The 16080-nt window shown below is 40.0% G+C and overlaps 1 protein-coding gene across 1 annotated transcript in view; it reads left to right on the forward strand.

The window, feature by feature from the left end:
- The window catches only part of ZZEF1 (zinc finger ZZ-type and EF-hand domain containing 1), an 88915-nt gene that overhangs the window by 8736 nt on the left and 64099 nt on the right, over positions 1-16080 (forward strand). The window contains exons 3-10 of the mRNA XM_075264845.1: positions 1105-1299; positions 3450-3621; positions 4876-5075; positions 6104-6314; positions 11707-11823; positions 11916-12094; positions 12880-12978; positions 13197-13288. Of these exons, the coding sequence (XP_075120946.1) occupies positions 1105-1299; positions 3450-3621; positions 4876-5075; positions 6104-6314; positions 11707-11823; positions 11916-12094; positions 12880-12978; positions 13197-13288 (1265 nt within the window). The remainder of the gene's footprint in view (positions 1-1104; positions 1300-3449; positions 3622-4875; positions 5076-6103; positions 6315-11706; positions 11824-11915; positions 12095-12879; positions 12979-13196; positions 13289-16080) is intronic.

Here is a 16080-nt window from a genome sequence, read left to right on the forward strand (position 1 = left end):
AACAACATGACTGAGGATGTGTTAAAAGGCTCATGTTTTCTGTGCAGATTAAGCCCAAACCAGATGTGGATTTTTTTTTTTGCCTTTTTAGTTCATTTATGGTTGTAGCTTCAAAAAACAGCGTTAAAATAAATACATCAAAAACAATTCAACAAATAAAGCCAACCACAGATATTGGATTAATGCCAGTTGAGGCCTCCAGTTTCAGTCCAGCCAATGATAGGCTGCCTAGCAGTCTCACAACATCTGCCATGGAGTGAAAGGATTTAAAGGGATGTTCCCTAGTAACACTTACGGTATCTCCTATGATCACCCTGTGGTCTGTAACACTCTCAAATGGAGCAGTAGAGTAACCAGTCAGTAGAACGTGATTGGTCTGGTCTGCTTAATCCATGTCCAGAAAACATGTTTCCATATGTGTGTTCTGATACAGTGACTGCTGTACATGTAGTCTGCGTTACTGTAGTACTATGTTTGTAAATGAATATTGCCAAGCGGACATAGCCTGGCATCACGTTTACCTATGTGCTGTTACTGCTGTAGGTTCTGAGTTGCCCTGTACTATGTGGGTGCAGTCCTGTACATTTTAGTGTAAAAGGGACTCCCTTAACAGAGGTGCATGCGACTGATTAAAACATATGTTTTACTGTGATTACAGAATGTTCTTACTTTACCTAGCAGCCATAGTTCACTTAGACAAAAAAGGGTTGCAAAATTCTGATGCCTGCCTTTTCCCATCTTCCAATGAATTATTATATTGATGACCACAGAGATGATCAGTAGTTATTCTGTTCAGCACATGTTTTAGAACAAAGGCTTGCAAGATGAAGGCTGGGCATTTTATAAGCTTGGAAGTCGGGGTCTGAATATTTGATCAGATAATAACAGACTAGATTTAGGCTCCAAAATACAGCTACTAGATTTAGGTAATATTTCTCAACTAGCTAGGCAAGGGGGCTTGCCTTCGGTGAAAATGGCTTAAAATTTTGATACTGATACTAAGGTGTCATTGCCGAAGGAACATAGCTTTCGTATACAAGACAAGTTTTCAAGAGAACATACTGGTTCATACTGTATCTTTCTCTATATTTCCTTGTTTTTCAGGCTTTATTGACATATTCTCCAAATCAAAAGATCGTCTTAGTTTACATTCTTCAAAGACTCTGCGGTTTTTACATCGGAACCGTATTTCCAGTACTGTGATCCCTTATCCTATGTTAGAGTGCTGCAATAATATATGTACAATGAGGTCATCTGTACTGAAGGACTACCTAGAAAGACTTCTTAAAAAAGAAAAGGGTAAGATTATTTTTTATTGTGCTACTTGAATGTAGAGTCTATATGAGGTAGTCTAAGAGGTCACACAGGGGTCTTTCACATTACCGCTGGTGACCATCAGTAGTGTCTGTTGCTATTGTCCGTTTCAAGATTTTATCAATAGACACTAGAAGAATCATCACATATCCTTTAACAATTCTGTCTGGTGTCCGTTAGTGTCTGTTTACACCAAATCCGTGACCTGTCCGTTATTTTTTCGCGAACAAAAAATCCTGCATGCAGGATTTCATCAAGCGTCTATTATTTTTTTTTAACTTTTAAAGTCTATGGGTAATGGACATTATCGGACGGGTGTCTGTTATACTGTCATTACTGTAAAAAAAAAAAAAAGGGCAGTATAAAAACTGACACTAATGTCAACTTTTTTCTTTTTTTTTTAAACGGACTCCAACATCAGGTGGTCTCAGTTAATGTCTATTAAGACATTAGGACATGTTTTTGTTTTTTTTAACTGACACTATCAGAACGAACATCCAACTTTTAGAACAGCAAATTTTCGAACATCAAAGAACACCACAAATAAATGCTAAAACCCCCTTAATCTAACCTGTTACCAGTCCTTTCCACTGTACAGCAGGACTAGACTGTTCCTGTGTGACCCTTTTGATATTACTAGGCTAGATATTTCTATAGTCAGAATATCAGGAGTGATCATCATGTGGTCATTTTAGTCACTAATGAATGGCTTGAGAGGGACTTGACTAATGAGATTTTCCTGTCAGTTTGTAGTTTTATTGGACTGTCATGCTCTTCTATATGAACAATTCTCAGAGTGCACAATAACATCCGAATAGAAAAATATAGTCTCATCACCCTGCCTTTGCTGCAGTGACATTGCCTCCATAGTAATGTCATTTGGCCAAGTTACCTAATGCTTGTGGGTTTGATAATTCAACTATAGGAGCCATTGCCTGCAGAAAGTGAAGTACCCCCTAGTGAAAAAATGTCCCAAGCAGTACTCCTAAAGTAGCGATCGCATATAAATGATAATAAAATAAGGCTTTGTTTGGAGGCTTTGATAACAATTGTTTAATTGCCCCCCCTCAGTGCTCCCACACTCAGTAGAATGTCCACATCAGTGCCCTCATACTCAGTATAATGACTCTGTGCGTGCACCCACATGTAGTATAATGGCCCTCTCACTTCAGTATCCCACATGTAATACAATATAATGGGCTCCACTTGTAAAATAATGACCCCCACATCAAATAAAATGACCCCCATACTCATTGATGTTTAAGAAGTGAGTGATAAGCTGCATTCATTCCTTACAAATGGGGCAGATTATGGGATCCATGGGCCTCGGGCTGTAAAAAAAAAAAAAAAAATAACACACCTTCCCCATTCGTGCCAAATATTCCTGTGACAGAATAAACATAATAATGTTCAATAGAGGACCCCAAGCAGTAGAATGTTCCATGTTGTCTCTCCACAAAGTATAGTGTCCCATAATAGCCCCTCCATACAGTATAATGTCCCATAGTGGCCCTCCATACTGTATAATGATCCAAAGTGGACCCTACATTAATAAAATTTAATAACTCCTCCATAAATGGGGATTTTCTAACAATTTCGGGTTATACTCTAAGGTCTCTCCTGACCATTAAATTGTGATCAGTGGAGGCTCAGGGGTGGTGAATAACAACAATAAACATTGTTAATCCCCTCTCTTGGGTTTCGGTGTCGCTTCCTGTTCTCTTCTGGCTTTCAGCATTGTCGTCCGGGATCAATGAGGCCTATGATTGGGTCACATGGTGTGTACCCTTGGGATAGTGGGACGTACCTCCAAGGGTATACGTACTGTACCTTAAGACCTACTGCCGTACAGTAACAGCCATTGTATAATGTGGCCTAGTTGTCTCCCTAGACTGGAGTCAAGGATATAAGGATTTTGGAGAGTAGAAATATACAGGGAAGAATTGGAGATTAATGACAAATGAAGTGCAGCCAAATATAAAGTATATGACCATAACTATGAATTCCTTTGTTTTTTTTAATTATATTCTGGTTCCGTAGGGAGCATCGTTCTGAAAATAAGTGAACATCCTATCAAATTGCTAATTCTAAATGCACACACTATTAAATCAGTTTCTTGTTTTCCTATTTTACAGAATCCTCATGTGTTCTGAGCGGCAGTGATGAATCTCTGAAATATAAAACAGTAACAAAATGTTACAACAGCATTGAAACCTCATCTAACTCCTCAGATATAGACAAGATGACTAATGGGGAGACCACTTCATATTGGCAGTCAGATGGCAGCGCTCGCTCTCACTGGATACGGTATACACTCTATAATGTTTGATTTAACTCTGTCAGTCTTGTATAACCTGTAAAATAAGGAAGGAAAATGAAGCCCGCTCCTGATGAGTAAACACAATGCATTGATAGGCCAGTGAATGTTGCTTTTCAGGTATGGCGTGTTTTCAGAAGTTAGTGACAGTTTCAAAGTCACAGGGTAGTGACAATGGTGGAGATCTGTCATAATTCAGTAATGGTTAATGCTACATGAAATGTGTCTACATATGACGTGTGGAGAAAGTTTCTGGAAATCTCTTAATCACAGTCAATAAAAGACAACACCATATTGCACACAGCTACTAACTCTATTATTGCTGGTGGATATTTGTTTTAGCGAGAAATATGTAGTATACATTGGGTCCAGTAAAATGAATGCTGGACCATGTAAAACATGGTGTTGTCAGGCTCTCTGAAAAAGAAGCTTCTCCTTGTATCAGCTTTCATTGTGAGATGGGGTCCTAAGTGTGGGGGGGCTTCCTTAGTGACATTCATATGCCTAAATTGGGTATATAGATCAGGTTAATGTAGTCAGAACATCAGCTTTATGATATTGTCTGAAGTCAAAGGTCTGTCAAGAGGGGCCCCCCCATATATGCTAGGTAGTGATTATGCACCAAAGTCATAATCATACCTATAACAAATTTACATGCAAGTCTGCAACAATTTCATAAAATAGTCATATATCCAGAACATTTTCCATATTTTTTTACTTGCCAAAATCTATGCAAAGGGCCACACGGTGGCTCAGTGGTTAGCACTGCAGCTTTGCAGCTCTGGAATCCTGGATTCGAATCCTGCCAGGAACAACATCTGCAAGGAGTTTGTATGTTCTCCCTGTGTTTGCGTGGATTTCCTCCCACACTCCAAAGACATATTGATAGGGAAAAATGTAGATTGTGAGCCCTATATGGGGTTCACAGTCTACATAAAAAAAAAAAAATCTGTGCAAAAAGATGTTTTTGTCTGAAGTGGAATTTGTATTATCCGCTAATTATCTTAAGGATTTAATTATCTTGTATTTTACACTGTTAGGCACAAGTGTTCTGTATCAAAGATCCCTTTACAGAGGAATTCTACTCTGGTCATGTAATGATTGATGTTTTCTATTTGTACACTAAATTCATACAAATATATCGATACGGTCCACAGATTTTTGGTTGTACCATGCCTCTGTATATTTTTATCACTTCCCTATTTTTCACTTTTTTATGCTGATAATGACTCAATTTCTTCCAGGTTGCGAATGAAGCCTGACGTAGTATTGAGACACCTATCTATTGCTGTGAGTGCTGCAGACCAGAGTTACATGCCCCAGCAAGTGGCTGTTGCAGTGGGACGGAACCCCAGCAATCTACAGGAGGTTCGAGAGGTCCACATACCCAGCCATATTACAGGCTATGTGACATTGCTGGAAAATGCTAACATAAGTCAGATGTGTGAGTCAGCCCAGTAAATCAACTGCTTTTTCTCTTGTCTTTATTTGCCATTTCCAGAAACACGAGTGAGTAATTTATTTCGGGCTTTTGGCCATGTGTACACATATCCTATTTCTTGTGGGTTTGCGCACTTTTGCAACACCAGTTGTGTAGATTTCAATCACTGCAGAGATTTTACACACATAAATTGACATTTACAGCATGTCAATTTTTGCTGATTTTAAGGGGGACTCCTCACAGATCACCTCTTCTGGGCCAGGTAGTGCAGCAACGTCCCATTGAATTATAGGGAACAGTGCTGCAGTACTTAACCCTGCTGATTTACACAGCAACTCCACTCGCAGCATGTAAACCTCACTGGGAGCCTTGCTGCCTGGAAGCAACTGATCTGCAGGGGTCATGGGTGTAAGAACATCACAGATATAATATTGTTGGCACCCTCTAGCCCAGCTTCTTTTTATTCTGTACTCCCTGTCATATGTCAGAAATGGTGAGAATTTCTAATGCCAATAGAGAAGCAGGGGACAGAAATTGATTTTCAGCATAAGATTTTAGAGAAAGGAGCCCAAATCAAAAGTTGGAAAGTTTAGATACATTATACACAAGAAATAAAAAAAAACCTGTGAAAAACAGCCCCTTAAGGGCTAGTTCACACAGGGTTCAGCGTGAACACATTCCGTTCTGGCTTTCCGCTCTGGATTAGACCCAAATGAATTGACCTAGTCTGGAGGGTGGTGTCACGAGGCAGATGCCACGGCTGAATCAGCCGCGGAATCCGCCTCAAGTAAGGGCAGCTTGCTTTGCTTCTTTTTTCCGCGAGCGGAAACAAAGCGGGAAATGACTAGCTCCCATTGATTTCAATGGTAGGCGTTTCTTTGAGCATGATTTTGACAGAGATATCTGTAGCACAGCTTACCAAAACCTTATATAGGTACTGGATGTAAGGATTGAGGTAGAGCTGTGTATATTGTGGCAAACACTTGTATACCTCACATAAATTAACATAACTTTACTTTGCTGTTGTACAGATGTACAGATAAATATTAAGCGATGTTTGAGTGATGGCTGCGATACGAGAATTCATGGTCTGCGAGCAGTTGGCTACCAAAAGATTAAAAAGTCTGCAGTGTCTATATCTGATGCATCGGCAATTTGGTATCTTTCTCTGTTGACATCACTCGTAACAACTTCTATGGAAACAAACCCAGCTCTTGCACAAGCGGTCCAGCAGCACACAAAGTATGTAAAGTTTCATTCTTTTTTTATTTTAGATGTAATGTAGTGGTTCTTCATTACTGTGATTTCATGTATTTGATCTGTGATCAAGCAGTGTAATGCTTCATGTACGTGACAGTAGTAATGTGTGGATCCGTGAATAACTGAACAAGTGACACACTGATGGCTTCCATGTGCAGTCCATGTTTTCCAGGGACTTTATCAGTAGAATAGATGAGTCTGAGCCTTCAAAATTGTCAGGACTTGCTCCATATTTTGCTACACTTTTCTATGGCCCAGACACTGATCCGTAAAAAAATAAATAAATGGTTCTATGAGCCTGTTGATGTATTCATAGAAATAAAGGAGTTTGTATGTTATTCATAATCATGGATCTGCAATTAAGGAATATACATATGAAAAAGCTTCGGACATGTGCATTAATATCCCCAACTGTTTATGATGCATGTGAAATGAAAGGGATTTATTAAAGCATAATTTTTCTTTACCATATGCCTTACTAGGTGTCTTGAGTCCCAGTTCTATTAGCTGGGGGGCTTATACACTGCATTTCTTCTTCTATGACGTTCACCAGTTGAGGAAATATTCTTTTTATGTAAAATTTGACAAGTGAACTTGTTCCTTTGATTTACCATTTTTATTTAAAGGGAGTCTCCACCACTAAACTCACTTTACTTAAGACTAAATAAAGTGATTATGCTCTCCTAAAAATAACCCTTGCCTGATAGTTTGAGGCTATATATGAGGGTTCAGTATCACAGCAATTAAAAGGTGAGGATTTGGTTTAATCCAGAGACTGGTTCATGATATTCTTCAGGTTGTTGAAAGACCGTTTCCACTCAGTTTTTTTTTATCTGTGTTGATCTACCCACAATAAAAATGTTTTATCTAGGTTGATTAGCAGATGCATTCATTTTGTGACACATGGGTAGAGGACAATATGTGAGATGTTCCACTTTTTACATATACCCTTCTTTTTATTGCAACTACTAAATAAAGTTATGTTTTGCCTTTTGTTCTAATAATTTCTTTCACTGAAAATACTGTTAAAGGGAGTCTATCATTTTATTTAGGCAAACTTCACTAATGACCTGTTGGAATAGACTCTCCTTCAACAGCGTTTTTGAATAAAACACTATTTTCTTATATGCAAATGCTGTGCACGGAGCACAGAGGGCGTTCCTCCTATGCCCCAAACACAGTACTGTCATCTCCAGTATTCTGCCTCCTCCTGGTTTGTTACATGCTACTTCTTTGCTATGGCATCCTCCTCTTATCTCCGCTGCATTACCAGCAGCACTCTTCTGATGCACAATGCAAATTCGCACATGTGCTATACGCTAGGCCCGGGTTTGCATTGCACATCAGAGGATTATTGCTGGTGATGCAGCGGGGATAGGAAGAGGAGGATGCCTTAGCAAAGAAGGTGCTTGTAACAATGAAGGAAGGAGGTGGAATACTCTGGGATAACTGTGCTGAGCTCAGAGTACAGATGGTGCTCCAGTAGTTATGGCCCCCACTCTGTGCACAAACAGCTCATTTGCACATGGAAAAGAAAAAGTTGAATTTCTCAGCAGTAGGATTTTACTTTGACACAAACAAGGTATGTTCACAGTGCCACTGCCCAGCCCTCCAACAACAGTTTAACTTCAGTTTCGGTGGTGGTCGACTCTCTTTTAAAAAGCTGTCCAAGTCACTGAAAATGATGCACTTAGCCAAAAATTGTGGTAAATAACAAATGAAACTAGTGTGGTCCATTTCTTCTCCCACCACTTCAGTGCCAAAGCTATGGTTCTCCCTCACAGACTTTGTTCACTTGGCTTCAGCTGTAAAATATGCATGGTGAGCATGTCACCACTGTAGTGAAGTAAAGAAAGCCCAGCAAGGAGGACTGGGGCGGTGGTACCAAAGCAGAAGGGGATAAAATGTGTGAACATTATTACTTTTTGTTATTTCAGACTGTTAAGATATTTATGTATTCTATGCATTAGTACACCCTTTGACTTTACAAACGATTTTTTCAGTTAGGCTATGCTTATGCCTATTTACGGGATCCTAGACACGTGTAAAATCTGATCTAGTCTACTGTGATGTTTTTGTTTTTTTGTTTTTTTCCTCATTTTTTATTTTTTTGTTAATGGATAGAATTGTGCAGTACTTGGTACTGCAGCAATTAAAAACTGTTATGTATAGAGTCGATCAAACACTGTGCCAGAGAACAGGTTTGTCTAGCTTTTAGAAAGGGTTCATCCAATGAGCTTTACAAGCACCTGTATTTGTTTGCATTAAGCTTTAGTTAGCTTATTTTCATTTTATGCAAAGCAGACATGGCCTTTTAAAAGAAAATCTGGTTCTCTCTATTGTAGCACAAGATTATTTAAAGGTGAAGCCTCACAATAGATGCATTTAAAAACACCGCCTAAATCCAGATTGGATGCAAAAGGCACCTTGAACTCTGTGTAGTCATGGGGTAACTCCCTGCATGTGGAGGCAGTTTTCAAAACCCTATGCATGGAGAGTTGTGTAATTTTATTATTTTTTTCTGCTTACTATATTGGGGATACGGCACCGTGAGCATAGATCTGGCCACTAGGAGGCTGACACTAGGAATGGGAAAAGATCTTGGATCCGTCTCTGGGATATACCTTTTTCAAAGACACTATGTTAACCAGTTTTAGCCTAAGGTCCATCAGAGGCAGACGCAACCTGACTCAGGTCTTCTGTCTTGCATTGTTTTTTTGTTTTTTTTTTGCTTTTGTTTTTTTCTTCCAGGTGAAGGGGAGACTTCAGTGTTTATGCCACACTAATCACGCCCCCTTGCAGGCGCTGCGTTCTTTCAAAGAACACCTCGCCGCTCACCTAGTCTCCACTAATACATTCGCAGCTGGAATGTTGGTGACCTCACTCTAACGTGTGATGTACACCGAGGAAGTGATCCCACGGTGCCTGAAGACTGCGGATTGGGTAAGTACACCAGACACATTCTCTTGGTGGTGTGGTAGGTTAATCCTCTGGGTTATTCTACCAGACCAATTTTTTTTTACGTGCACGCACTGTAATAAAAGTCACTGCTTAAGCCAACTTGGGATTCTCCCATCCCCTCTGGTGGATTCTCCCATCCCCTCTGGTGGATTCTCCCTCAGACTAGGTGGCTTCCTTTACCAGAGCTATAGACGACTTGGCCAGACTTAACCAGTCTGTGGTAGAAACTTTGCAACGGCTGCCTTCCCAGATCACCACTCTCTTGAGGACTTCTTGCAAGAGGACCAGGAAATCATCCTGCAGGTCACTGTCCTCTTCCCTGCATAGAACCACAGTTCACGGTTCCCTCCGATAGAGGGAACCTAGCCTCCCCCTGCACAGTCCTTTTCTCCCAGGTACGCTTCTGACTCCAACTTGGAGTATAAGCTAGGCACAGCTATACAGGAGGTCTTCTGTGCGGTCAGAGAGAACCTACAGATCTCAGAGGACCTGGAACCTACTTCTCAAAATGACATCTCCTTGCACCCACAGTCACTGCCCTTCTTTCACAAAAGACTGGAGAAGCTCATCTTTGAGTTTACAGGCATTTAGAGGCATTCTAAGCGCCATCCTCCCTCCTCCAGCTGTTCTCAGGGTTTTTGTTCATTTCATTGCCTTACTACTTGCTCCAGAAGATAGTCTTGCGACTGCTGTTCAAAGAATCCCCTTTTTTAAGTGAGTGGCCTCCGCCCCTGGTGTTTAACCAAGGTGATGGCATGGCTTTTCTCTGTTCAGGGGAGTCACTGTGATTACATACTTGGTCAATCTGCCGGTGAAAGCTCCCACCAAGATGGACCAACAGACCTGCTTACAGATCAACTTGGACCTCCTTTGCCGGTTTGGATGGCTCATCAACAAGGAAAAGTACTGTCTTGTTCCTTCTCAGTACATGGAATTTGTGGGCATGATCTTTGATACGCACCAGTCCAAGACCCATGCCCACTGATCCGGTATGTCCCGTCTTCAGAGGAACTCTCCCTGTGTTCTCTTCGGTTCTGCACGCTGACCCTGGGCTCAATTGTTTCAACCTTCAATCCCTTATGCTCAATTCCACTCGCACCCTCTGCGATTGCCGATTCTGGCCCGCTGGTACAAGTCTTGTTCTGCTTTGACCGCCTGATCCTCCTTCCTCCCTAAGTTTGCAGAGAGATTCTTTGGTGGCTGTCTTCCCTAGGACCCTCCCAAGGGATGTCTTTTATTCCCCTCCCTTGGCTGAACATTTCCACCAATGAAGATCTACCTGGCTGGGGAGCAGTCTTCGGTGCATTGATTGTTCAGACCTGTGGCTTTTCTCTAGATCAACCTGCTGGACCTGAGGGTCTTCTTCTTAGCCCTGTCTCATTGGACCTTTCTCCTCCGAGGGTGTCTGGTCAGAGTCCAGACCAACAACCGCGATCACCTACTTGAACCTTCAATGAGGCACCAGGAGCCAAGTGGCCATGCCAGAAACCTCTCGTTCTCTTCCTTGGATGGAATATTGTGTTCCGACCCTGTCAACAGTCCATATTCCAGATGTGGACAATTGGGTGGCAGACTACCTAAGCCAAGCAATGCTCGACCTGGCTTCACCAGCTGATCTTTCTCCAGTTGTGCTCCTGGTGGGGAACACCAGACAGGCTATGTGCTAGGTTGCTTGAATTGTCATGTATTTACCACCCTATGGGACTGCTTTAGGACATTCCATATTCCTGTGAAATAAGCATGAAAAATGGATTCTTGTGCTTACTGAAAAATCCTTTTCTCATATTCTTTGGGGGACACAGATCCCACCCTTGTTTTCTTGCTGTTCTTGACCGGGGAAGTTTTGGTTCGTTTTTGGGTTCAGGACAATGGTGGTGTAGTTGGTTCTGTGTTGTTCTTGGCTAATTTGTCTCTCTCTCCTACTTCTGTGGTACAAACTGGCTAGCATGGTGTCTGTGAAGAGAGTAACATTAGTCCAGAGGTGGAGATGACTTATTTTGCTGTTCTTAGTGTTGGCCTCTTATACCCATGGTGCTGTGTCACCCATTGAATACAACAAGAGAAAGATTTTACAGGGAGTACAAAAATACATTTATTTTTTTACTGATTGTGAATGTTTGCATTAAAATTCCACACTCCCTCTTGTGGTGACTATCATCAGATACATATCTACATGCTAAAAAACACTGTGTAGTAAAATACTGCAGTCACATACCCTCTAGTATTGGGCTCCCAAGCCTTGCTAACCTACCTGTAGTATGACTGTAGGACCAGACTACACAGAGTTTGTTCATAACTATTTCCATTGATGCACATAATACTAGGTTGTTTTCATTTTAAATGCATTGGCTATGAAAACCTTCAATACAGAAATGTTATAAATAATGCTTCATAAGCTTGTTTTATTTTATAGGAAGGCTCTGCAGCACATGACACCTCTTTCCTTAACACAAGGTACTGCAGAGTTCCCAAATTTTTTATCGCCAAATGTTCTTGAAGAGGTAAACAGCTTCCTTATGAGGACCGCAAGGTAATGATAACGTGCTAGTTCTTATAATCTGTTATAGACTATTGAGGATAATTTCTTCTAGCATTAACCCTTCTTGTTTTGTTCCTTTAAAGCTGCTGCCCTACACCAGAAGTGGATTTAAATCTGCTTGCGTTTGCATTGGCAAGAGGGAACATAGCTAAAGTGATCACCTCTCTCTGTACTATCATGGATCACATTGATGAAGAATACAAGGCCTCTTCTCTTATCGCTTCCATGGAATCTGTTAGAATTAGTCTACTTTATAAATATGGTATATTGTAGCTCTATTTGGCTTTTTTTCCCCCAACACCCTCCTCTTTTGACTTGAGTTAGAAGTTTAGCTTGCTTGCTGTGTATAGAAATGCAAGATCTCAGAATAAGCCTTCATACCAATGATATTGGATTATTGCAGGAATGATAGAGATTTAACAGCTAAAATAAAGTTACATCTCTCATGATATAAACAGTCTATCAGCTCACATAATCTATGCAATAGCAACAGCTGCATATATCAGTAGCTGATATAGGTCACTAAGTGATTCAGATGTCTCTCCTAGATGACAAACCCCAAAATTAACAGCAAACGTAATTCAGATGTCAAACTCTAAAGAAATTTCAGAAATCTCAGCATCTGAATTATCTCTGGGGTGTTTTTTCAGTATGACAGCTTCTCATTTCCATTCTCACTTGGTATACCCTACTGCTGACCTGGCATGAAGCAGTGTAGTCTAGTCTAGGACATTGTTGGAGGGCAGAGCTGTAGGACTCCAAGGCAGATGGGGACGGCAGTGCAGCAAAATTGAGTGGCTTCTTTGCCCTGTGTACGTATAGTAAAATAATGTTCCAGGATCACAGCCTAACTGTTATGGTCCCCAACTATACATTGCTTGAAAGCAGATTGGGTTTCTGTTTTTCGGATCCCCAAGCAGGCCTGAAGAACAGAAACCTGAGCACAAATGTGAACCTAGAGTAAGAATTGCTTAGTTTTTTAAGAGAAGTGTTCTTTGTGTTCCTAATCTGTTTTGTTTGATTACTTTATCTTACTTTTTATTGCAGGAAGACCATTGCAGTTTACCTTGCTTGCTTGTGATGTCAAAGGGAAAGAGGACAAATCGGGACCAGAAAATTTGTTGGTCGAACCATGGACAGGAGATGGTGTGTAATTTTAAGAGATATTTTATACCATTAACCTAAGATCAAGAATATATATATATATATATATATATATATATATATATATATATTTGGGGGTATGGTTTCATTTTCAGTATTATAGATGTCTAGAATTTTGTATGTTTTAGAAGTATATTAAATGCTTGTTCTGATTCTCCACACTTATCACGTTTTTTTTTTGGTTTTTTTTCATTCCTAAGGATTTCTTACGGAGACTGGAAAAACAAGGGCTAGCATTATCCTTTCTTCTGCATCCGAATCAGCTTTTCAGGTTACACAGATGAGGATTAGGGTAAGCTTTTTATCGGGAAAAAACCTTATAAAATAATGTAACACATACATTATTATGAAGTCTAACACATAAGTGATGCATCAGTCATATTGTTTAAGACTTGTTTGATTTAGGCTTGGGCTGAATGATGACTCCTAGTAATTTATTTTTATTTTTAAGATGTTATTGCGTTTTGTATTCATTTTAAAATAGCAAAACAGATAATATATTTAAAGAAAGTGACACTGGTATCATCAGAGTTTACTGGAACAGTGTCACAGCATGGTAGTACAATGAGAGATAACAATTGGAAAAGGAGACCCCAGTGGCTGCATATGTTGCAAGCAGGGTATTTGAATAATAAAATATTATATAGTGGACCAGATTAATGTTATGAAACGTTATGATTATAGGACAAATGGATGCACTCATTTGCTGGACATAAGTTTGGGGATTGGGGAGTGTATTGTAATATGGTGGGAGAGAGAGAGTTGCTATACAGGTGTACCAGTTTCTACTTTGTTTTCCCAGCTGCAGAGTTCCTTAAACTACAGATTTGGTTGACCTTGTCACCATTTCTGGAGTGAGGGAGGCCATTTTCACCACTGTTTAATGGTATAAGCAGTTTATCTGTTCGGATAAACTGTATGCACAGACAATGTCTTTGTAGGTTGAAGTTATCGGATGGCAGCCAGAGGAAAGCGGTTTCTGGTTTTAGTGAAATACTGTTTTGGCAAATCTTTTTATTTCCCCCCTCTACTGCCTCCCAGTAAATGTACAAATGACCATATGTGTAACAGAGACTTTTCAGATTCCCCACATCTCTGCCAGTGGTCAGTTTGTGAGGATGATTCTTTTCAAGAAGGTTGGGGTTTTATACCAGCAGGTCAACAGCTTAAAGACAGTCTTATCACCCGCCCTGCCATATTGAGCTGCTACCACCATGTTACATAGCTCATCATAGTGATAAACCACATATCTTTATGTATGTCACTCTTGTAGATTTGGCGAAAAAAACTATGTTGAAAATACAGAACATGACTGAAGAAGTCAGCCATGTGAATTGGCTCTTATTTTATGTGATTTAAAAAGTCACAAATGATGGAATTATGTTTTTTTTCAATATTTATTGTTAACCACATTTTTATTCTTTGTCACACTAGTTATTGTTGTCTTAAGCATCAATACAATTGACTGTGGTCAGTAGTCAGAGTTCCATGATTTGAGATTATACAAGTAAGATTACATTGCTATAGGTCTGCAGGGCTCTTTCTGCCCTCCTTCACCTTGACTTTTGATACATCAGAAACCGTTAATACTAGGGGTTGAAGTTTATAGTATTTGGGTGATAGTCAGCTTAAATATTGTAGTGGAGAGAAACAACTACACTTGCTGAGGAAACAGTACTAAACCCATAAAGTATCATGGATGGGTCCTGTTACTTAGAGTATGGCCTTTGCACAATACTTGATAAGCACTATTTGGTTCCGTTTGCAAACTTACCTCCTGGTCAGCATCTCTCCATGCCTGATGTTGAATCAGACAGGAGAGTTGCCCTTGAGGTACAACTTAAAAGACTGACAGCTGTGGATTTTGTTAAGTGAGTAAAACATGTACGGTATGTTGTCATAATCGCTCCGGTAAACACCTTCATTTTTCTTAGGGGAGATTAGCTCACTGACATTTTCCGAGTTCTATCAAATGTTTGATAGTGAGTGATTTTATCTTATCGGACATGTTCTTAAATTCCTCCTCAGTCCTTTGGTTTATAATCTGATTAGTTGAAATACACGTCAGTATGCGACTAGTTTTACACATTAGTTGTGATCACATGCTACACAGGGTTTCACAAGTTTAACACTGTTTATCTGTGAGCTCAGGGCTTTATTTAACTTGGCAAAAAAGATTGCCTTTCTTTGGAAGGCTTAGTGAAACCTCACCCTGTCCTTATATAGTTTCTTCCATTTAAGGCTAGTTCATAATCCGTGAAAGTGCCAAATTCAATTTAATAACATCAGGATTGTGTTATGTGAGTCGTCTGCCACAACAGTCCAATTGACTTATGTGAATATGTCTAGTCTTAATGGTAATGCTGTATCTTACTATTAGCAACGGAGCGATATGGGATGCCACTGTGTATTTACTCAAAGCATAGTTCCCAAGTAACTAGCCATTGTGTCTCGGTATATTAGTAGCAATTACTCCATAATATAGTTCTCATTGGTGGCTCAATTGTTTATAGTGCATACTACCAATGTCACACTATGTTCCGGAGGTGGGGCCTCCTGTAGCTCTCTGGAAAAGAGGGCAGATTGTTACAGAAAGTAAAATTGTTATCATTTCTTTACTTAAAGAAGTTATTCCACAAAATATATTTAGCACTTATCCATAGGGAAGATGAGTCTAACTAATGGAGCATCATTGTGAGACCCCTAGCGGGTACAGCGCTTCTTCTACTTTGTACTATTATTTATTCCCACTTTTTAATGAGAACAGGACACTCAGCAGAGTTGGTCTCTTGAACACAGCCTTACATGTAGTTATGTTCTCTAGCTTGTAAATCAGGCCATCAGCCACCACTGAACATCATACTTACTAGCCTAGGACTTCAATCGAGATTCTGTCTTAAATTGTTGAATTTACCTACGGCGAGTCTTTTCACAAACTACGAAGGCAACAAAGCTGCAGAAGGTTGAGCTTCAGTAAATATACTGTAGCGCTGATAAGTAGCTAATATGGCAAACAAAACATTGACTTACCCAGCAAAGCAGCGTATTCATCAAGGGTAGTAAGAAACTGTGGCATACATAGCA

The sequence above is a fragment of the Leptodactylus fuscus genome, chromosome 2 (genome assembly GCF_031893055.1).
Source record: "Leptodactylus fuscus isolate aLepFus1 chromosome 2, aLepFus1.hap2, whole genome shotgun sequence".
NCBI lineage: Eukaryota > Metazoa > Chordata > Amphibia > Anura > Leptodactylidae > Leptodactylus > Leptodactylus fuscus.